This window comes from Cydia amplana, chromosome 4, assembly GCF_948474715.1.
Source record: "Cydia amplana chromosome 4, ilCydAmpl1.1, whole genome shotgun sequence".
NCBI lineage: Eukaryota > Metazoa > Arthropoda > Insecta > Lepidoptera > Tortricidae > Cydia > Cydia amplana.
The window spans coordinates 6,683,738-6,708,604 of record NC_086072.1 but is presented as its reverse complement, the minus strand read 5'-3'; the positions used below and the strand labels follow the sequence as shown (position 1 = coordinate 6,708,604).

The 24,867-nt window shown below is 38.8% G+C and overlaps 1 protein-coding gene across 1 annotated transcript in view; it reads right to left on the bottom strand.

Moving 5' to 3' along the window:
- Window positions 1–9,610: 9,610 nt before the first annotated feature.
- The window catches only part of LOC134647504 (uncharacterized), a 28,952-nt gene continuing 13,695 nt past the window's right edge, over window positions 9,611–24,867 (bottom strand). Inside the window, exons 3-12 of the mRNA XM_063501854.1 lie at window positions 16,618–16,758; window positions 14,908–15,609; window positions 14,405–14,641; window positions 13,847–14,078; window positions 12,470–12,663; window positions 12,210–12,432; window positions 12,053–12,174; window positions 10,657–11,150; window positions 10,236–10,322; window positions 9,611–9,772 (exon numbers count right to left, since the gene is read on the bottom strand). Coding sequence (XP_063357924.1) covers window positions 9,617–9,772; window positions 10,236–10,322; window positions 10,657–11,150; window positions 12,053–12,174; window positions 12,210–12,432; window positions 12,470–12,663; window positions 13,847–14,078; window positions 14,405–14,641; window positions 14,908–15,609; window positions 16,618–16,758 — 2,588 coding nt within the window. The 3' untranslated portion in view covers window positions 9,611–9,616. The remainder of the gene's footprint in view (window positions 9,773–10,235; window positions 10,323–10,656; window positions 11,151–12,052; window positions 12,175–12,209; window positions 12,433–12,469; window positions 12,664–13,846; window positions 14,079–14,404; window positions 14,642–14,907; window positions 15,610–16,617; window positions 16,759–24,867) is intronic.

The following is a 24,867-nucleotide window of genomic DNA, read 5'->3' as shown; positions in this document are numbered from 1 at the left end:
TGTAAGTGTTGCGCATTCCCCAGCACTAAAATCTACTACATGAACCATGCACAACATATTGTTGGGTACAGTTACAAGTAATTATGATCTACAAATATGTTCGCTCGCTGTTTATATCAATAGGTAGGTCCCTATTTCTCTATTCTCATTATTTATCATTGTTATAGTAAAAACTGTTGTCTTTTGTTATACTATTCGGCTAATGATATTTAGTAGTAAATGGTCCTTCGAACCGGATAGAATGACCTCAAAAAATGTCGCAACAGTGAGTTACAATATAGGTAGGTACTTACTTTGGTACCTATAGGTTTGTTGGTTTGTCCAGGCAAACTGGTCCCGTGGAAGTTTGTTTACCTCTTCGCGAATGGGATGTTTATTTACTTTCATTTGTCGAACGTTCTAGCTCACAACCTGTCCTCAGAGAGAGGGCTTGGACTAGCTAGACTCTCGTAATGTAATTTTGTGGATCAGTTATTTTTAGATTTACCACAACAGCTCGTAAACTGTAAAGGCTTTCTTGCCCTATTCCTAAAAACTGATAGGTACCTAACAAAGTTGCATTTCATCCAAAAGAGTGGCAAGCAATTGGATGCAAATTTTGAGTGGTTTTAACTTAGTATACTTGGTCAAGCAGATCTTATCAGTAGAAAAAGGCGACAAATTTGAAAAATATAGGCGCGAAGGTATATCGTCCCATAGTAAAATTTGAATTTCGCGCCTTTTTTTACTGACAACATTTGCTTGACCAGCTATAGTAACTAAGTAGACTTAACTTTTAAGCTTCTTTTGAGTGATGATTTGGAATAATAAAATAAGTAATATACTTACTTAGCGTTTGGTTTTAATTTGTAATGTTAGTATTTTCCTCGCGTTGGTGTGGTGAAAAATTTTGTGTTGCACTCGGTAACAAAATTTGCACCCTCGTACTGCAATAATATGTTACACAACATATTATTGCAGGTGACTGTACCTTGAAACGTCACAATGCTCAAGATTCCACTTTTTGAACCACTCGCTTTTGAAACCTCTCTTGCTTAGGTATCGATATTGGCACGAGGGGTTAAACAACAGTTTTGCCCCCTTGTAAAATGGGCCTTGGGCTCCTAAAGTAGTAAAAAATATAAGAAAATGCGGGCAAGCATTGTGACTTAAAACTTTTTGGGAAACATAGAGACCCTCCCAGCTAGGTCGCATCAAATAAAATGAATATGATCAGATGATGACTTTAAACACTCACGCTTAGGTAGCTACATACATACTTTCTTGCATGATGTATCTAGTATTATACGTACCTAATACCTCCTTACTATAGTTTCTTTACCATTACCTATAAAATAAATTACTCCTTGTCATGGTTATTTGCGCATGCAGAACGTGGTAGAGTTAAACCGATAACAGCGCACATCGTGGCGGAATATGAATTCTCATTGGGTCATGCATGATATTATAAACTGTCAAATATAATAGCTTAGCCGACAGGTCTACGCCACAGTCAAACATATAGCATACAAGGCATACACACTTCAAGTGTACCTAATACTAAATATTTAGCTCTCTTACATCACACTTAGCCGACTGCATTACGACCTAAATACCCCAGCGTTGCAATGAGTAAATACTTACTGCAAGGCACTTTTCCTGCACGGCACGAAACTGACTTCCAGGAAAAACGCAGCCTTCGGCTTTGCTGGACGTTCCCATCGCTCACAGAGTGCAGGCGACACGAAGGGAACGTTCAAGCTCATTTGCGTATCACCGCTTAAGCGCTTCACACACCTTCCTTACAGTAACTGACGATGACGACGAGGACGCAGCAATATGTAGAAGTGAGATGTAGATAACTCTACCATGTCTAACGTAGTAACGTATAACTGCGTCCCTGTCGTTCGTTATCGTTTGTTACTAAATTAAGTAAGGTGTGTGAAGCGATTTATTCCTACCTGTCACCACCGAGTTGTTACCTCTGGCAACAGCTGTTTTTTTTTTTCATCACTTACCAACAAGTGAGAAAAATCCCGTGATCACCTAATTTGCCAGTTATATTTCCACATCTACCCTCGAGGACGCAGCTCTCGAGGGTCGAGCTTACAGAGCGATGGCCATCATGATCTACCCATCTGTGGAGTGACATAGCTTCGGGAAAAATCAGATATGTAGCATGTAAGAAACTGAATGTAATATATACCTATTTAATATCTTTACCTACTACATGTATGCAATTATGAAAGAATAAAGATATGTGAAGTCGTTACTCCTCAACAGCTTGCTACAAGCTGCAAAAGATTTTATTGTTTAGAAATTTACTACGATTGTTTATGTCATATCCGGTGAGTGTTATTAGCTTAGGTTGAATTGAAATGTTAAGAATGTTGATGGTGACACAGATACTTTATTCACCTTATCCTTAGCCAATTATAGACCCCCATGAATCATAAGTAACTACCTAGTGCAGATCAGAAACGATTGTTAATTTTCCTTTCCTTTGGCTATAAGTACAAGTCTTGAGTTAAGTAGGTAGACTGTATCACAAGAGAGCAAAATATTGCATTTACTGTGAAGTGTAGGCTGTTTTTTTTTTAATTCATTGTAAATAGTTAGGAAGGTGTATTATTTATCACATGGTTCTGATACTAACTTCTTGAACTTTATTTATAAAGCGATAAGTAGCAAAATTTATTTGATCCGCATATAAAATAAAAAATTACATCATACGAGCAATGTTGGCTCCAAAAAAAGTAGCATAAGCGTGTCTATTACGCTTTCCTATATTTGGAACGTGTTTAGAACTAAATAAAAACTAAAAACTTTTTTAGTTAACTAGTTAGATAAGTATATAGGTACTAGCGAACTTTCCAGAAGTCTTTTTTTGAACTAGTTGATCGCAAAGCGCCGCGTGAAGCCTGAACGTGACTCAGTCGCTTTCTACAGTCCCACACTTGTACTAAACGACAGACCTACATAGACTTTCTTGAAAGTTACGCCCTTTTACCTACTCAGAGGGGGGTACCTAACTACCTACAGTGGGCAGCGGTCGATGACTTCACGCCTGTTTATTTATCCCTGATTCTATCGTAAGTAATTCCCATTGCAACAATTCAGACAAACCAGTATAAGTAAGTACCTACTACCTACTTACTGTTACTGAACCCATCCCCCATTCACAAACTGTCGCTTCCCGTATTTCCGGACTTCAAATCTACAAGAAAAGAGCGTATATACTTCAATCCCCTCTGGTGTTGCGGGTGTCCATAGGCGACGATAATTGCTTAGGTACCATCAGGCGATTCGTCTGCTTGTTTGCCTCCTATATCCTAAAAAATACCTAAGTAGGTACACATAGTTATTGTTACGGATCTGGAGTTCTTTTGTAGAGTTCTCGGCAAGTGAAGGGAGTTCAGAGCAAGCAAACCAGATCCTTTAAGGAGTTTAATCTTTATTGACTACGCAGACAATCTGGTGCATATGTATTTAGGTCACATTGAACAACTTAGGTACCTATACCATGGGATACATCTTTAGAAATCAAGAAAAAGTTTTGGCATTTCCATTGCAAATTTCAATATTAGATCAGACAAAATGCATGTATTGGGTGACTTGGGTATGAAACAATTTTTTTCGCGATTTCGGAGTTACTCATCTTAGTCCCATAAAGAGATACTTGTTGTTCAGTATATACCGTAAAACGAGGTGACTTTAGGAAATGTTGGGGATACTTTGATAGTTTTAAAACTGCCACTAAATTATCATTATTCATTATTTTCTCGAACTGTTCGTGTAACAAGTTAGATTATTATACATACTTGTTTACCTACTACTAAAAAATCCGTATAAAAATATGTAACGGCTGAAAAACTGAAATATCGAAGTCGCCCCTGCATTTGAAAGTCACCCCGGTTTACGGTACTGTATATACCTCGCACAGTATCGCTGAGGGCTGCAATCATTCTGTCTTGTTGTCCAGGGGACAGTTTGTTGAAATGTTGTATCACTCTCTACTAACATGCTCTAGATGTCCCATGGTGGAATTTAGGGTTTATAACTCCACAAAAATCCATGTTTGGTAGGTAGGTACATTTATATTATATGCTATAAAATCAGGGTTTTAAGAGTTGTCCAGGGAAACGTAACCATGGCAACGAACGAGTGACAAGAACAAGTTGTGTTGTTCTGTGTTAGTGTAACTAGTGGTTGATAGGAGCCGAACCCCAAAAGGGTAAGAGTTTTTACGCGCAATAAACAAAAGTGAATGTTAGTTTATTTTTAACTCGTGACGCTTTTATGCTCACGTGGGGTGTGTAACCTATTAAACCTGATATGAGTCATGAGGTCTTTTTTATTAAAAAGTATTCTTTCGTGCTTGTGAACTTAGGTATTTGTTTGCTGATTATGAACCAATTTTGTTATTGTAGGCAATAATATTTAAATATTTAATTTAAGTGCAAAACAGTGATGAATTAGATATTTGTACCTACGTTCAAACATATCAGACCTACTGTGTACCTAACGTAGTAGGTAAAGTAGGTAACGTGTGCAGCCATTTCCATTTTGAAGCCGACCTATAGGTCCAATCCCAATTTTAGTTCGTAATTTTACCCATTTTATATAAACTAGACTTTCTGCTAGCTTTGTAATAGTAATAAATAATAAGTTTTCTTTCTAGAAATATAGTGACACCCACCCGCGCTCAAGAATGTTCGCAGCAACCCAAAACAACGTAAAACGCGCCAATCGTATTCAAGCTAAAACTGAACAGTAGCAGCGGTGAGGTAATCCTCCATTCTATCAATGAAAAAATGTTTAACAAACTTAACAAAACTAACTGTAAGGCCGGTCACCATGAACGAGGATAAAATCACGATAACCAATTCTCAACCTTAGGTCCGCAATATTAAGAACTATTTTGTAATTTCAAATGTCGTCATCACAGATAATCTAAACAGACGCGAGATGTGAGTCACTAATTCAAATGCAGATCATAAAGTGCGAAATACCGTGCTCGTAAACTTGAAGGTTGTTAAGAACATTGGGTACACTTGCACTTGTGCGGGTAGGTACAGTCAGCGTCAAAAAGATAGCAATATACTTACGGCGTTTCATCCATTAATTACATCACACGTTTAGGGGGTGTGAGGGGGTCAAGAAAATGTGACATATATTGTGACATGGGGGAGGGGGGAGACACAAACTTTGTGACGTCACTTTAACTTCATCAGTAACCGAAAATTTATTTAAATTATTTTATTCGCTGTACATTTAAATAACAAGTTTTTAAAACGATAATCGTTTTTATTCGTTTAATTTTCTTTCCTAAGCAGTTTTGGGTTATAAAATTACTAATATTTTTATCGTCAAAAATATTTTGATAATATATTAATAATACTTAGCTACTTACTTAATCGATTTGGCGATTTCGTAGAAAAAATGTGACGTCACACTAGGGGGGAGGGGTTTGCCAAATGTGACCAAGTGTGACAAGGAGGGGGGGAGGGGTCAAAAAACCTAGAAATTCGTGTGACGTAATTAATGGATTACCCCATTATTCATAACCGTCTGCTAAGTCAGCTGATGATCGTCGTTTGTCCGAGGTTGGAACATAAAGTAACTACATAGGGACAAACGACGATCATCTACTGATTAAGTTAGCAGCCGTTTATGAATATTTATGAATAATGCCATTATAATATACAGTGTGTAAATCCAATACGGGCGAATATTTAAACGGTGGTTTAAATATTCACGGAAGTATATTGAGGTAGATTTTGCTTAGAAATATTATGAAAATTTTAACCATACAAAATAAATCGGCTCGCAATGTAATACACCACACAAGTTACGGGATACGAACTTTTTAAAGTAACCGTCAACGCTTGTCGGCAGTTACTATAAAAATCTCGTATCTCGTAATGTCATGTCATCTTATTATTATGTTTATTGCCCGTATTGGATTTACACACGTATATAATATATGTAGGTACGATTATAGCCCATCTTCGATAGGGTTGCTAAAAATAGCCCTAAAATAGGTTATAGTTACCTATTTGATGTACGCCTGCATAAAATAATTAGCAACGTTATAGCTTGTCTTTTTAACTACAACAATATGAAAGGAATATTTCAGACATTGTCAGACCGTCTTCACATTACGGTACTTGTACTCTGCGATAACACGACAATATACATAGATATATCTACTTAATTCAACCGTATAAGTGCGTTACTAAGGTTTTTGCTTTTTTTTAATTAAATGCAACGAAAAGGCCACGACCAACACGACTAGACTTCGCTATACTCGCGAGTATAGCAGGAAAGCAGAGTCGCCCAACTGCGATATATGCGACTCTGTCGAGGATGTAGGTACATCACTTCCTAATGGAATGTGTCCGGACTCGAGACAAGAGGGCGCAACTATTTCAAGGTAGGGATTATACAGTAAACGGATATTGGGGTTTTCCAATCTATATTGGCGGAACCACTGTCAAAAAGTGCGATATTTGTGTACAGTTTTTTTGATGTTTTTGTTTAGTAACCCTTGTTGAAATTCTTTGTTATAGAGGCCCAACGGAGCCGACATGTCTTTTTGATAAAGGCTTCTTTTAAATAAGTAGATTACAAAAAAAAAAAGAGTATAGTGGGTAACTTGGACAATTATGATTTGCACATGACACACGTAAATATTACAAGTTTCAAATGTTATAAGCTCATTAAGACCCAGGTCCCGGATGCTGACTTATTCGCCGACAGGTTAGGGAAATTTATCAAAGCCACCATGTCTGCTCTAAACGATACCGAACTTGGTAGTTAATATTAAATTTTTACCTTTGTTTAAGGCTATGCCGCTATTTGTATTTGATTTCCTATCTGCTCTATATTTCTATTTGTTTTGTTTTCACTGTATTTGAGTTCTACTTCTTTGAATTTATAATTTGTTAATGTGTCATATCTTCTATTTTACCGTGTAAGCGAATTGGTAAACAACTGTAAGCTTATATGAGAGAAATAAATGGTATTGTATTGTATTAAGTGTTTAGTGAAAGTTCATACTAAACACAAATAGGAAATTATATAAGAACTCGCACTAAACTATGTGTAAACAGGGGGATATAAAGTCTAAGAAAAAATAGTGACTGAAATCGACAGCTGAAGTAGATGTCGCTGTATGGCTTCGTACCCACATTAAGCGTTATGGTCCGTATAAGCTAAAGTGTACCAACGTTCGACATTTATGGTCACATTTCGTCACTGCACCTGTGCACAGTTAGCTTGGTCCGACTCCAAAAATCAATAGGTCTTTGCTTTGTATGCTACGTTTCTATACCTAGACAATTGGTATACGAACTATCACAGTAGATGTCGTCTTTCAACTTAAATCATTGTTAATAGAGGTGTTGAGCACTAGGACGTTTACCTTATGTCTAGCTAGTCCAATGGTCGACTGGGACTGGGAAATGCTACTGCAATGCTATGCTCATAGCGCTACGCCATAGCTTGTAGCCTATGTAGTGTTATAGTTATTACATTTTATATGAAGAAAAATCAATCTTAGAAGTAATTAACGCTAATTGGATTAACTTGGTAAATTATTATCCATTCGAATACTATCGTCATATAATAATATAAATATCTGGGAGACCGAGCTTTGCTCTGTAAACATATAAAAACTCAAAAACCAGCGTTTTCCCAAAGATAAGACTAAGCTAGATCGACTTTTCGCCCCCGAAAACCCCCATATACCAAATTTCATCGAAGTCGTTAGAGCCGTTTCCGAGATCGCCGAAATATATATATATATATATATATATAAATAAATAAACAAGAATTGCTCGTTTAAAGGTATAAGATGTGTGAATTAAGTAGGATTTCGGATAGGAGTAATAAAGTAATAATTGTAATAAAGGAACAGTACAACATGGCATAATGATTTATTGTCGTACAAAAACTTATATTCTAGATACAAATAAACAGAGGTAACTTACATAACTAAAAAATGATGGTAAATTGCGTGTGCCTATAATATAACCAAGCATAAACAATTATCTACGAGAGTTTCAATAAATTTAAAGTAAACTCGAGTATATTTGATACAATTTGAAGATATATTATGACATTACTTTGGATTTTCTTACCAAAATATTTACGAATCTAGATGCTACACTTAGGTCTATTTGCATGGACATATTTGGATTTGCTATTTGCTCGTACCAACTCTTGTTTTGATTGGTTGAATTTTCTTTTGTACGAGTAGTACCTATATATCAACGTGTTGGGCAAATACGTTCACGGAAATTAGTCGTAATACATATGAAAGTGTAAATTATAAATAGAGAGTTAGAATTAGTCGCTTAATTTACATAAATTAATCTATTTACAAATGCTCATTGCAAAACCACTGACAGTCAGTCAATAAAAAAAACTAATAATCAGTGCTAAAAAGGTAACTTCAAGAGGAAAATAAGGCACAACAAGTTTTTGAGATTCAGGAAAACTTAATACTATTTGGAAATAAACCTTAACCTACATAGACGATTTTGAACTTATTATAAACATTTAATTTTATAAAGTTTTCCCCTTCCATGTATTTTATCACAGCGTATAATAACTACATATCGTTACCGTCGGCACTATGTACAGTGATTCGACCTTTACATATTCTAATGGACGGTTATGGACGGAATGACCACGTCAACTTACAATTCATACAAATCTTAAATCTAATCAGATCTCGCGTTTAAACTTGTTGAGAGTGCATGTACAGATTGTACAGATACCGAAGCAAAATTCAACATTTTGTGTTTCTATTTTTGCTGCGCGTAAGTACCTAATCTGAAAGGTTTTATAGAGTATAGTTTTAGTTATATAATTAGACGGAAAGTGTTTGCCTATTCGCAAGATCTTAACCACTGAGTAAACATAACATAGGTACTTAAATATTTTAACTGACGAATATTTACCTACTTTGCATTTTATTTAGCTCATATCGCTAATGCAAATGGTTATCCAAGAACTCTTTCTTATTTCATTAAGGTTTAAACTTTAATCTAGTGTTCGCAACTTTTTTTATTTGGCAAAAGTATTCGTGGCTACTGTGGCTAGAGTAAATAGGTAGGTAACAAAACAAAATAGATGCAGAGGCAGTAGAGGAGTATTTAGTTAAATACGGCAAAGTAAATTGCTAACATAAAGTTTGTTTCGTAACTGGGTTTAAATCAGTTTCAACAATCACTTTGAGACAAATCAACAAATGTAAATACCAATTTCTCATAAACCAGAACCATACACCCTTCAAATGGTAATAAAACAGTTTCACGTCAATGATTTATAACTCAAGATAGGTTATAGGCGTTCCAAAATTGAAGCGCTTAACTTGTGACAAATTGGACAAGTTGCCTTTAGACGCGCCTGGACAAGCGCGAAATGTGCACGTGCTAACGAGCTCCAGCACACCAAAGGAGAAAAAGACGACCTTATGTTTAACAACGAGTGTGACAAAGATGGATGGAATGAGAAAATTAATCAAAAATAACAGATTTCTTCGTAGGCCGAGAAATAATTATGGAAGTATTTTTTGTGCTCCTCAAGTAGGAGTATAACCTATCTATGGTTACATAATATCATTGTTTCACGTGTAACAGTTGTCCTCGTCGGCGTGGTCGCTGCAGTCGATGGTTCCGTCGCAGAGTTGCGCGAGCGTGATGCAGCGGCCGTCGACGCAGCGCAGCTCGCTCTCGGGGCACGGCGACGCGTGCGCGCTGGACTTGCCACCGATATTGTCCGCCTAAAAAAAAAAAAAAATCTGTTTATTTTCAATCGCGTTTATTTTTAAGCGGTGGTGGCCCAGTGGATATGACGCCCGACTTTCAATCCGGAGGTCGCGGGTTCAAATCCTGGCTCGTACCAATGAGTTTTTCGGAACTTATGTACGAAATATCATTTCATATTTACCACTAGCTTTTCGGTGAAGGAAAACATCGTGAGGAAACCTGCATACATCTGCGAAGAAATTCAAAGGTGTATGTGAAGTCCCCAATCCGCATTGGGCTAGCGTGGGGACTATAGCCCGAGCCCTCTCGTGCATGAGAGGAGGCCTGTGCCCAGCAGTGGGACGTATAAAGGCTGAATAATAATAATTATTATTATTTTCAATCAAGAGGTTAGTTGTACAATCAATCTCAGTTACAATCTCTATATTTGGAGATTATTTAAACTAAGCTTAGCCTTAATTTTATTATATGTCTTGCCTTTTCGGGCCGGTCGGCCGTCGTGTTCTCCTGCGACTCTCCGGACTCGGTGGCTGGGCTGGGCCGCTGGGCTTTCTGTGAAAGCATCTGGAAGTTCATTGAAAGTCACGAGACGAGAAGAAAGTTCTCAAAGGTAAGTTGTGTGTGCCTATTTTTGTCAAATATACAGACGGTGCTTTCCAAAGGTTGCATAGTTAGAAGAATGTACTTTAGTAAGGATTGTTCTATTTAGTTCCGGGTTTTCAATAACCGACGAACCACAAAAGGTTTCTGATAGAAATAAAAAAAACTTTTTTTTTTGATCGAGATAGGAGACTTATTAGACTCTGTGCGGAAAGAGAAGAGTCGTGGAATGTATTGGGCCCCATAATAAGGAGTTTAAGAGATGAATTTTCATTTAAAAGGAAACTTGATACTATACCTTCATCAGGTCTGCTCCATTGATAACTCGCTCTAGCTTGTTGATGGACTGGTCCAGTTTGGTTGGTTCCGCAGGATAAGCCAAAAGCGCGGGATTTTCGACCTTTGCTGGTTTGGGACGTGGCATCGGCGCTCTTCCTTGTAATGGATTGACTTTAGTCAAGTTCTTGTAAGCGATCTTAGGTTTAATATTCAAATTGGTTTGATTCTTCGGTCTGTCTTCGGCTCTTTTGTGTTTTTCTGGTAATTCTGTAATTACTTTTGTGTCCTCGAGGACAGTAAGGTCATCTGCTTGTGCGTCTTCAATTTCTTCTTCAGTGTCATGTTTGTGTTTGTTGGCATCATCATCGGATTCAGTTTTCTTAGATTTAGTGGCCTGAAGCATGGCGGGAGTGTATGGCGTCAGTCGAGATAACGATGGTCGTCGGGTGAAGTTTCTCTTCAGGGCGTTGGTGCTGTCACTAGTCATCAGCAGTTCCTTGCTGCTATCGTCTCCTGTAACATAATTAACAATCTTCATTAGCGCATACCTAGAGAAACCACTCTGCTCAGCAGTGGGATATAATTATAAGACTGATAATGTAAAATTATAAATGACTCCCTAATTTTTACTTTCTAAAACAGGCACAGCAAAATCAAGTCATAAAATCATCGCATCATGCCTCGGTTTCAAAGTACACATCCCAGTGCGTCAGTGTATCCGTCGTATACCAGCATAGACCTTATAGCTTGACTCGATGACAGTTCTTATTATTTATGAACTTAGTTTGTCTAAATACCTGATCTAAGCTTTGTTCGATGCTGGTATTGCTCGCACTCTGTCCAGGCGGTTCATGGCTGTCTTAGACCCCAGATCCACGTGGGCCTTGCCGCACCTCACCTCGCGTTTATCGTTGCAATAGGCTACATGACTAATTTTTTTTATGGTATCAATCGATCGGGTTTGTTTTTAGGATCAAATGTCTATATGGGACCCATTGCATTAAAGTAACACAAAAGTCAGAAATTGTAGTCAAAGTCCGACAGTCGCACTTCACTCGCGAAACGCCCTATACAAAACGGACAGAGGCCGTGACGTCATCGCCCACGTTGTAGTATGGACAAAACAAGAAAATTGCGTTTTTGTCGGTGAAATATTGCGTTTATGTATATAGTTGCTATACAATATTTTTTTGGTGAAATGTAAGTAATCGAATGGTACCCTTACTTTTATCGTTTTTGCAAGTTAAAAAAAACTTAAATTTTGAAACTTTCAGGTCCTGTATTTTTGTAATTTTTCAATATTTTATTTTAATATCCACATTATTGTGAAAAATTGCTCGTTTGCTATCCATTTTACTAGATTTTGTTATAAAATTCAACATGTGTCATCATCCCAATTCACACTGTCTACACACCTGACCGGTGGACCTTCTTCGGCGCCGGCACCCTGTTGGCGCGGTGCACGGCGGGCTGGGGCGCGGAGCCGGCGGGCTCCTCGCCCAGCTCCTCGGGCACCCCGCCGCACCTCGCCTCGCGTTTATCGTTGCAATTCACACTGTCTACACACCTGACCGGTGGGTCTTCTTCGGCGCCGGCACCCTGTTGGCGCGGTGCACGGCGGGCTGGGGCGCGGAGCCGGCGGGCTCCTCGCCCAGCTCCTCGGGCACCCCGCCGCACCTCGCCTCGCGTTTATCGTTGCAATTCACACTGTCTACACACCTGACCGGTGGGTCTTCTTCGGCGCCGGCACCCTGTTGGCGCGGTGCACGGCGGGCTGCACCCCGCCGCACCTCACCTCGCGTTTATCGTTGCAATTCACACTGTCTACACACCTGACCGGTGGACCTTCTTCGGCGCCGGCACCCTGTTGGCGCGGTGCACGGCGGGCTGGGGCGCGGAGCCGGCGGGCTCCTCGCCCAGCTCCTCCACCCCGCCGCACCTCGCCTCGCTCTCGTCGTCGCCGTCGGGGCAGTCGGCGTAGCCGTCGCACTTCCAGCGCGAGTGGATGCACGTTCCTGATTCGCAGCTGTTGAATATAAGGGGCATTTGTTTCATTTTTAGGGTTCCGTACCCAAAGGGTAAAAAACGGGACCCTATTACTAAGACTCCGCTGTCCGTCCGTCCGTCCGTCCGTCTGTCACCAAGCTGTATCTCACAAACCATGATAGATAGACAGTTGAAATTTTCACAGATGATGTATTTCTGTTGCCGCTATAACAACAAATACTAAAAACAGAATAAAATAAAGATTTAAGTGGGGCTCCCATACAACAAACGTGATTTTTGACCGAAGTTAAGCAACGTCGGGCGGGGTCAGTACTTGGATGGGTGACCGTTTTTTTGCTTGTTTTGCTCTATTTTTTGTTGATGGTACGGAACCCTCCGTGCGCGAGTCCGACTCGCACTTGGCCGGTTTTTTAATTTTCTGTTCTTAACATAACTAAGGCAGAGTTAGGCCAAGCTAAGTTGGCAGCGATGGTGATAGCCCAAAACTGTGCAAGGGTTATTTTAACCTGTCGAATCCCACGATATGACGTCACCCATAAGCGCTCTGGCTCATATATGAGCCACTGGGAGCTGACAGATTAAACGTCAAATTTCTATGGAATTATATGACGTTTAAATAACACTACACAGTCCGGGCTATCAAAATCGAAATCGCTAGCTTGGTTTAACTCTGCATACTCTGTAGGTTTACGTATACTGTACAAAATGTATGAATCTTTTGGGGATTATGATAAGAAAACTAACTGAAATTTTAAAGCTACAAAAAATAACCACCCTTGATCACCTCTACTAACACCAATAGGAGTAGGAGTCCTAAAATGTTAATGATGCTTACTGTTGCGAACGCAACCTTTATATTTGTATAAAATCTCAATACCTATATTCCTAATGCAGTAGCTAAACGCGGCCGTCGGGCTCGGCTAGTATTCGGAAGCTTTTTCTTAAGCACCAATAGGGGCGCTCCACATACTTTGTAACGCGGCCAATTAGAGGCACCCAAATTTAAACCACCTTTTGTACTGATCAAATATTGCAAATCACTCTCTCATCAGCCTTCATACAATAACCACCACTTCTACATTTAACCGTTTTGGCAAGAACCCTTGTAACCAGTATCTTTGGAAGATTATATCAGTTCTCTAAAAATTGAAGCTTTTTATTTGAGTCGTCGAGCTCCTGACCTGCACGGCGGCTACACTTACCGGAACTCGTGCGGCTGGCATGTGCCGCATATGTTCTCATCCTCGCCGGCAGGGCAATCATGGGCCCCGTCACAAATCCAGTCCCTCGGTATGCAAGTACCGTCGCTGCAGGGCATCTCCTGCCGCTCGCACGGCGTCCGCGCCGCGACGCAGTTGGCGCTCGAGTACTGCTTGCAGTTTAGAATTGTGCGAAGCTCGTGAGGAATGTCGCTTTCACATCCGTCCAAGACAGCTGGAAAAGAACGGAGACTCGTATAACCATTGCAGCAATTCAAGTATTAAATTTAAAAAAAAAACGAATATCTTACCTACTTATTAGTTAGGCACCTACACAAATGTAGGTTTTCAGGTTTTTGAGAAGGTACATAAAAACAACATTATCGAGTATCATGTCTCCGTTGACCAGTCAAAGTTGTTAAAATTTGAACAGACACGTACTAGATACAATCCCCAATGCAGTTGATATTTTGCAACTAGGAGGCAATCTGGCATTTGCTAGGTTTAACGTCCATAAGTACCTATTATCTTTCGTAGCTAAAATTGTTATGAGATACGCACCTTTGCATAAATTATAGCAGGGCATTTTGGGGGCATAAGGCGCTGGGCTGCACTCAGGCTCTAACAGGGCGCAGGCGAAGGTCTTGAAGCGGACGCTGCAGTTGGTGGCGGCCACGAACAGGATCTGAGGCAGCAGCGTGGCGACGGAGACACCGCCGAAGGAGGCCGGCTTGCCTGCCAAGTCGTAGGGCAGCACGCCCCGGCACAGCGGTTGACTCGTCGAGCGACACTGAGATACTGAAACATTAACACATTTACGTACGTGAATGAAATTTCCTTTAACAAAAAGATAATTGATAATAATATGAAAGATGTAGCGATTCTTTACGATTGTGCCCGTAGTGCTAACCCTTGTTGAACAACCAGATTGTGATCCCTTGAAAATAAATATTAAGTGCATCCCATACATCCCACATATTCAGGTAAAATGGCAATAATGGCATCACTTACTAAATGATATGCTTCCACCGCATGCATACCCTAGGTTTGATATTTTGACTTACCATCAGGGTTGACATTTACTGGGTAGTTTTTGGTGGTCGTGTCATCTCTATCACGCCACGTGGGCAGCGTCGGCGAAACCCTTGTGTTATATACAGAGCTCTGCGTGGTAGATTGCATTTTTTCAGCATCTTCAATTCCGATTCCAAAGAGCTTTGAATGGCCGGAGGTGAAGTTTGTTTTCGCCGGACCTTGGATGTAGAATTCTTGCATTTCAGGAGGCAGAACAGGTCTTAAATTGGCAGTCTTAATAGGCCAAGGTAATAGGCCGAGTAAAGGTTTGTACGCGAGATCATCTACTTTTTGAGGAGTTATTTTGTCACTGTGAATAGTGTACAGATTGTTGACCATCGCCTCGCTAATGGCATCCTTGGTGCTAGTGGTGGTGGTTGTGGTGGTGGTGGTAACACCTTCGCCGTCTTTGAAGTAAATGGCTAAAGGTTTCTCTGGTTTCTGTGTGATGTGAGGTTTTAGCGTGGAGTCGGCGGGCAGCTGATTTATTTCATGTAATACTTTCGGTGATCTCAAATTCTCGGTGTCGGCATTTTCGTTTCCATATTGTACCTCTGGTGTCAGGTGGGTTGGGAACACCGGAGGAATGGGCAGTTTCGTTTGCTTATCAGTAATTGTACTGATCACAGCCTGCAATTCTTCATTTTTATTGTGGTCTGCATCGTAAAAATCTATTTCCGGCGTTCTTGTGTCTGTAAGTAGGCATTTATTATTTCGAAACTCTAATTCAATCTACTTGACAAGAAAACACGAACATTTAATAAACGAAATGGCAGTATCACTTGTTGTCTAAATTTGTAAAAAGTTTGTTATCTAAATTTGTGTAGGTATAATAATGAAAACGAAATTTAATTTTATGGAAATTGAAACAACGATGACAATAACTGTTATAGCTTCATAGTGTTATTACCATTTATGATTATCCCACACAGTTATAAACTGTGTATTAAGTATATAAACAAGTAAGTAGGTAACGTGATGCTTTCAGATAATCCGATTCAGTAATCCCAGTGCTTTCTAAAACGATAAGTGCAAATTCACAGGGACTAAAAAAGCTAAAATATAGTTATATGATTAATGAACGAAGACCTAAATACGTGACGTGAAGTGGGTAACATAATATATATTTGTGCTGTGTAAAATTATTATAGTAGTTTTATGTAGACCGTTTTGTTCTGGCCTAATGGATATATCTGCTGCTAAGTATAGGTGCATACTTTATGATCTTATTGACGACTAATAACTACTAAGACTTTTATTATTTATTTATTTCATTTAGAAATTTTAATCACGCAACAAGATCCATGTTACAAACCCATTAGTAAACTGTGACCGCTTAAATTTGGCCGGCTCGGCACTCTTCGCAATAATAATGCATGCCTGCTCCATACACACCGCCAAACATGGCGGGCGACATAGAGCGTGGTAGGACTCAACAACTTTTTATTTAGTATTATTTCATTTGTTCCGATGTCTCTAAGGGTAACATATCATTTCTGACCGCAGCTGCACTACTGGTACTGAACGCGTCGCTGTTACTGTCAATTTCCATAGTAAAATGAACAGTAGTGCAGCTGCGGTTGGAAATGGACTGTCACCTTAATACAATCTAACCCGCTTGCCAGCGGCCGTACGTAGATTTTCATCGTTTTAGTAGGTACCTATAAAGATTTGCACCTTCTATAGGTACTCTTACTCACCAGCCGTCACTTTGTTGTTTATTTTCTTAGGCTCCGCCGGTGGCTTATATGTGTGATCGTGGGCGCGGTGTGTGTCGGCCACCGCCACGTTCGACTCCCAGTATGTCGCGTTTATCATCTCTGGTCCCGCTTGGAAGTTATCTGCAATTAAAAAAAAATACGGTAAACATTTACACAGTGGATTATATTAGGCTCTGACCGAAGCAATAGCAGAGGAGTCAATTGGACAATCGGTAACGCAAAGGCGAAGGACACCTTTATACAGTGGAACGGAAAATGATCTCATTAAATAATCCTGAAGCCTGCGCTCATGCATTAGTTACACTTACAACTCGAATTATGATAAATACCGCAAGTCACCGTGAATAATATAAACAACTTAACAAGTTTCTACCGAGATATAAACAAAACAACTTCAGATATTATAAGTTTCTTCTATGGCAAGTACATTGACGAGCAGAGTCGGGTGAGGAGTTAGTGGAAGTCAAACACCTTATGCGTGCTAGTATAAGAACATTCTGAACGTTTATTCTCTAAATGCCTATTGTTTTATACACGTTAGGTTGCGCTGACACAAGCAATATGCGTTTATGTCGCAGTAAACCAAAGCGTTACTGCTAAACACTAAAAGTGGACATTCACCACATTACACCTCCCCCGAAAGTTCCTCTCACCGCCGGGGTGGCAGAAGAAAAAATTTAAACGCATGTTACTTGTTTACAATTTTTTCTGAAATCAATAAAAAATATATTAATAAATTATATAGGTATAATGGAAACAATCTTTACTTAACTTGATTTTATGTGTCGTATTAATGTCGTAGTCCTTGTAAAAAAAATATCGTTATCTTTTAATACGAAAATATTATCTTCACTTAAAATTTTATCATCTCTCAACGTTAAAATATTAATTTACTTCCTTTTCTCATAAAATATAAATCTCCTTCTTTAAAAACATTTACTATTCGACTTTAAAACATTTAAAAACATTTGGTATTCAACTTTAAAATATTCACTCTCGCTGTTTATAGTTACGGTATCTCCCATAATTCTGATAATAAAATAAACTAATGCCGTATTAAATGTTAAGCCTTTCACGGACACCTATAAGGTCGACTATGATCAAGGACATAACTGGGTTGCGCCTCTGTGCGCACCCTTCACCTATCAATGCTATCCATAGCAATTCTTCAATAAACACCTAGGGCATGGTCACCCTTTATCAACTCTATAAGATGGCATATCAGGCCAGGCTGTACGGCTCTGCCTGTACCTAGAGACACAAATGCATTAAGACAATAAGTCTCCTACAACTTTCACGGAGGATACTGTATATCACACTATGATCAAGTACGAAGGACTAGTGCTCTCTAGCTATGAGGTCACATTTTATAAATAAATGTGCCTAAACTCCTTAAATCTTTCAAACTTGTACCGTACTGTAAGCTTTCTATAATATAAATATTAGTATTTAACTTCCAAAATTAAAAAAAAAACGATGTAATAAATCAAACTTTCGCTGTATATCAGGTGATCAGTCCGACACGTAGCTAAAGTATCAATCGTTACTAAGAAACAATAAAATAATTTTATTGAATTGAGTTGTTAATTATTTAATCGTTATGCGATGTATCAAATTTCATTCATCGCTTATTAAAATATTCTAACTCGCGGCAAAGTCTCGCGGCCTAGTTAAGTTTTCTGTCGACGTGCGCACAACGTGTGGCACGCGCTGCAAATTGCAACATACATGATTAAGGACACTATTCGACACTTTTAATTTATATATTATATTATGACTTCTTATGAAAAAATTTTATGCTCGAAACGAAATTGAGTTTAGCGACAACCTTTAATAATTATGAACGATTTAAATATGACTGCTACTGAAATAAATAAAAAAATGCTGGCTTTTAGAGAAAATTAATTAAAATAATAAATTACATGTAGGATTTACATCCTATTGCTGCGTGGCTGGCCGTCCTCGGCTTCGTATTCGTCCGGTCCGGTGCGAATTCGCGACCGGCATTCTTGCTGCTGCTGGCGTGGCCTGGCGAGCTGGCACCTCCATGTGGCGCTCGCTTGACGCTTCGTATGGCTGGCTCTGCTTACGACGATGTTAGTGGGCCGGGATAACCCTGGACTCCTCTTGATGTGGGCCGGGATAACCCTGGACACCTGTTGATTTGCGAGCCGGGATAACCCTGGACAACGCTCTTCTTTCTTCCTTCTTCGTCTCTTCTTAATTTCTTTTCTTAACGCGGTTTCCGCTTTTTGATGTTGGTTGGTTCTTCTCAGGTTGTTTCTTGATTCTTGATAAGCTGGTTGGTTCTGACTGCGTGGATTGGTGTTGAAAAAGTGGTTCTTCTTTTTTTTCTTTTCTTGCTTGATTTTTCCTTCTTTCTTGAGTGTTAGTTCCTTGTTGGTTCACTGGTCTGGATCGCCATCAGATATTATAAGTTTCTTCTATGGCAAGTACATTGACGAGCAGAGTCGGGTGAGGAGTTAGTGGAAGTCAAACACCTTATGCGTGCTAGTATAAGAACATTCTGAACGTTTATTCTCTAAATGCCTATTGTTTTATACACGTTAGGTTGCGCTGACACAAGCAATATGCGTTTATGTCGCAGTAAACCAAAGCGTTACTGCTAAACACTAAAAGTGGACATTCACCACATTACAAACTTCATAATACTGATTAAATAAGCGACGACAGTAGCATATAAATTATACTAAAAGCCGCGTGTAAAAGTGATTTTGAGATTAAAATTATTCACCCGAATAGTAGAGCTCATAAACAATAATAAAAATCCATATCTAATAAGAGGCGCGTAACATGTTGGCCGCGGAACAGAGATTATATTTTATGGCGGTTAGTAAAAATGTCTACAAATTGCCAAATCAAATCAAGAAAATATGTGTAAATTACCCTTTGACATCTTCGTCTAACTATAATGACATAAGCGGCCTCAATAAGCGGACTCAAAGAATAAAATTGAGGCTTACGAGGAATTTATTTATATTATTAACCCATTTCTTAATTTCCGGTTTTATAAAGTAGATTGCGTTTTTTGTTATCAAATAATCGACATGTGAGAGAAGTTTTGTAGATAGGAGAAGTGTTCATCTAACCAACAAATAACAATTTATACGAACAATGGCATATGGGGCAGCCAGGTATACAGATAGTGTATCTAATATCACTTTTGTGCAAACAGCCATTCAACGCTCGCAACATGACGTAACTAGGGAGGAAGCCGTTGGGAGAAGCACCCACTCGGCGGAGACGCAAAATCGGTGAAAGCGGGGTTCAAGATGTCACGGCACACCTCAGCCTGCTATCGGACATTAATCCTTATCGCTGTTGCACAACAACATACCTACATAATACAAATACGTGCATATATCAAATCAACTATAAATCAACTCCTTTGAAGCCCGCCTAGAGTAGAGGAGATTAATTGCTGAATTCAAAACGATGAATTCATGAATTGTGCGACGAGTTAATTTGTCTCGAGATTGTATAGATAGAATATGCGTGCCTACATGCGATTGTACCGGGTCACATGTGAACTTAATTTTGATAATAAGTAGAACATGGTGCAATAGCTCTTTTGTTAAAGTTAACTACATATGTGAACGTTTCCTAGTATTGCGTGGATACCTGGATACATGCCACACAGATCCATCTTTCTTCTTTTAAAGTAGCACCTGGGTTAATTAAGAATAAATAACAAAAGACGTCCCTACAGTTCCTAAAAATTAGAGGTCCTATCTATGTTTTTCAAATGGTTTACTGTTTGCTTGCAGCTGTTCGTGACGTAGTCTACAACAAAGTTAACTTATTCAACAGTCTCACATATTAATCCAATAGCTCAGACAAGTACCTATTTATAAAATACGCACATCCAATAAATACTTTATAGGTACCTACACGTATAAATATATGTACGCAGGCAGTTAAGTTAAATTGTATTTATTTAGATATAATTTTAACACAGAAACAAAAACAAATCAAAAATCTAAACATAAAAGATAAGTCTAGTTAAATATGTCCCCGTGAGTATTAAGTACCTAGGTCTAATTAATTATCAGTTATAAAATAGTAGGTAAGTAGGTGATATTCATGTAGTAAATTGGAAACGAGTCTACATAACTACGGGAAGGTAGTAATTAGGCTAGATGATAATAATTATGCAATATTACTATTAGGTAGGTAGCACCGCTGCATACCCTGAGGAGTACATTCAGTTATCAGTGCAACTACGTTTCTGTGGATTATTAAGCAGGTGCAATTTGAAATATAAGTAGGTATCTGTCCCCACAGGCGTTACTTTACCAGTATTTTAGACAACGGAAAACAAGGAGTTAATAATATCAGGGTTGGTCTACCGGGCCTTAAAATATACGAGGAATTTATGCAATTATGCAAACTTTCCGTTATTAATACATAAAATTACGTTCAAAATAGCCATCTAAAGCAAATCCTCGCGTAGATAAATCTAAATACCTACGTAAGCTGTAAAGCTACGAGTTAATTAGGTATCCAACATTTATAAAAAATATTCAATGTCACCTTCTGACTGACTAAAGGGGCGGCAGACTCTACCGACATGCTAATTGACAATAGAATGGCTATTAACGTATTCATAAAAGTACTTAAGCCATAAAAGAAACCTTTTGACGATAGTTATATCATAATAATGCGAAGTCAACGTTGACTTTAAAAGGATACAAAGGAAAGTCGCATCAAGGGTCACCGGGGGCACGCAATATAACGAAGCTGTCTTCAAGATGAACATTTTTCTTTTGCAAATTAGTTCTGGTGAAGGGGCAACTTTCTATATGAACAATTGCATTTATTTGATTGCATTGTAGTACAGTAGAGTCCGATTAGTACGACTTCGCATATAACAACCAACCGCTTATAGCGACGTAAGTATAGGCACTTGTTTGGTTTTAGTATGAGCTACTATGAAAGTACAACCGTTTATTACGACTCCGCTTATAACGACCGATCGCTTTTAACGACGGAAATTGACTCAAAATCCGTCCCTCGAGTCCGGTTACAACGACGAGCGACGTAGTTTTTAATAAATATGTAGTTGGTATGAAGCTTACTCCGTCCCGCGCACCTAACGCCCCTCCCCCTTTTGCGTATACGCAGCAAGATGAAATAGTCATGTGACTTTTCGTAATCTTGCAAATTAAATAAAACCCAATTACCATTATTCAATCGAGCTTAAACTTCACATACATAAGTACATAAGTTGGGTACAATGCAATATTTTGGTAGGTACCTTCGAGCTAATCTGATGATGGACACAGAAGATGGCCATAGGAACTGTGTGATAAAACAACGTCAGATACCCAAGAATTACGACTTTTTATTTTACGGGATTCGAGTAATTTGCGGATGACGAGTGAGTTGACTACGCGTAGGTACCTTGAAAAGAGTGGCTTCTTCTAAACACACAAGTCTCTCCATTTAAGACAAAGTGTCGTAATACTAATAACGTAAATAAATATTATAAAGGAAATGTTTTTTTTTCTTTGATTGTCGCATAAGTATTAATAAATACAAAATGACGTAATTATTTTGATAAAAAAAAATATTAAAATTGGCAGTTCGTTTTGTACGACGTCCGGTTAGTACGACGTAATATTAGCGGTCCCTTGGGCGTCGTTATAACCGGACTCTACTGTATATGGCTGGCCACAGACACGCGGGATTCCACGCGGAATGTCTATGCTAATAAATAGCAGATTTCTGCTCCACAGAATTAACAGATGTTAAAAAACTAACAGGCAGATTTCTATCACTGTCATTCCGTGTGGATCCGCCACATATGGAAAATCTGAGCGGAAATTTGTCAATTCTGTCTCAATTATAAACTGAAATTTGTCTGATTTGGCGAATTTCCTCAGTCAGAATTTGACGCTTATATAAAATTTCCGTTACCAGGCATTTCGCACGGATTTCCGTCAAGTCTACAGTAAGACAACCATATTTGAACTTTAAGATACGTTAAATATTAGATATCTATTATCTCAAAGTTCGAATATGGCTGTAAGGTAGCTCAGCTGACGGGTCAGGCCCACTCCGATTTTAAATGGATCCTTTGCGTGCGAACCGAGAAAGTTACGTCAATTTATTATGAGATCAGAAGCTTAACGTGGATGCTCTTAATTAAATGTTTATAATTTTATTGCCGATGAAAATATTGCTTAATTAATTATTAAAATATACTTCTAACAAATTGAGTCTTGTAAACTTGTATAATTTTAATTACTGAACAACAAGGATTATGTTTAAATGTATGTAAGTCAGTGATAGTGTCACAGGATTTTCGTCGCCAACATATTATTTTATTGTCAACAAAAAAACTAACTGACGAATAAGAATATGCTGGGAGTCCATTACTTATTCTAATAGTAATAAAATTAGTTAAATATTTAATTCGAACCATTTGGTAAAGTTAAATAGGAATTCAGTTAAGTTTAAGTTAAGCGCTTTTTATAAAAAAACGTCCTAAAGAACCTAACTTACATGACTACACATACGTTTCTATGTTTAAAAGAAATTATGTCAAGAAAAAAGACAAATTGACATTCACTCTTCCTTTCTAATTCAGTTACGAGGTTCGCCTAGTAGCTTACGTCCAGGAACTTTCAACCCAGCGCTAAAGCATGCAAACATCTCACTGAGGCACATTCAGAAAGCAAGTTCTTATTATCAAACGGTTACCTATGGTCTGTCAAATGTATAATTGTGTCCGTAATATGTTTTCTGCACAGTGTTTGTTTGTCTATCTTGTTTTTATTTTTCCCCAATTGCTCAAATGTTTAATGGAAGACATCATTTAGATTAGAAGGATAGGTTCACAGTTCTACATTGCATCCCTATGCAAACTAAAACTGGGATAGATGCCCCACTTTTTGAAATTATCTCCTAGTACAAAAAGCAAGATTATTTATTTGTAAAACGGTTAGGTACTTTGGTTTATTATCTTCAAATGTATGAAAGGAATGAACATTATCTTTGATATTTCAGTCGCGACCCTCTAGCCTCGAAGACAATTTCTCTCATTTTGACGTTCAAACGCGGGACATTTTGTCTCCCATAGTACACTCGTGCTACGATTTTCGAGAGTATCCCGCGTGGAACTGTCAAACGACAAAATTATGTCGCTTTGACATTTGTCCGCGAGACAGCGGGTTGTCGCGCGGCTCTTATGCTACCGATTCGCGAGAGAGCTCTATGTCGCGGCATTTTCTCGCCTGTCGACTGTCGCGCCCATCATGTGCTAGCCGTGCAGAGTATTGTCGATTTTTGCGGACCTCTAAATTTTAAATCTATTTAAATTACGTTTCGGATAGATGCCCCGTCGAGAAAGAGGACATGTATCCCGCAAAAACTTTGATCGCACCCAGCCGTCCCATGCAATTGCACAGAGACATGCAACACGGTCAACTTAGTTGTACTTGCAGAGTCTCTCGATAGATAAATAAAATAACAAGTGTTTCATTCGCGAAACTAGAGTAATTGCAATCAAGGCAACTATACCCCCGGGGCATCTATCCCAGTTTTACCCTACATTTTTGCCACCTGACAGATCATATCCATAACCGTTTAATGTCAAAACAATACTATTTGAATATGCCTCAACTCAAGTTTATTAGTAGTATTACATAAAATCGGCGCTTCGTGCTGAGACGTCTCGGCCGCCGACAGCCCGTATACTTTGCCCGGGAACAGAGATTATAGCTATTATGGCTCCTCTACGCCAGTGTTTTTCAAACTTTATGGTGTCACGGCCCTTTATGACCACTAAAATTTTTTTGCGACCACCAAACCCCGTTTGTACATTTTTCTATTTAGTACCTATAACAAATTTGGAACCACAGACCAGTGTTTGGAACGCACCTTTCTATCATTCACTCAGTTACATATGCGTTTTGGAACGCACCTTTCTATCATTCACTCAGTTACATATGCGTTTTGGAACGCACCTTTCTATCATTCACTCAGTTACATATGCGTTTTGGCTGAATATCCCCATCTAGCAAAAGAAGCCCTTAAAGTTTTGATCCCATTTGCTACTTCATATTTATGCGAGCTGACGTTTTCATCAATGGTCGATATCAAAACCAAAAAAAGGAACAGATTGAATTTGGAAAATGATTTAATCGTCTGCGTGTCGCGGCAGGAACCGCGGTTTGACAAATTAGTCAAAATGAAACAAGCTCA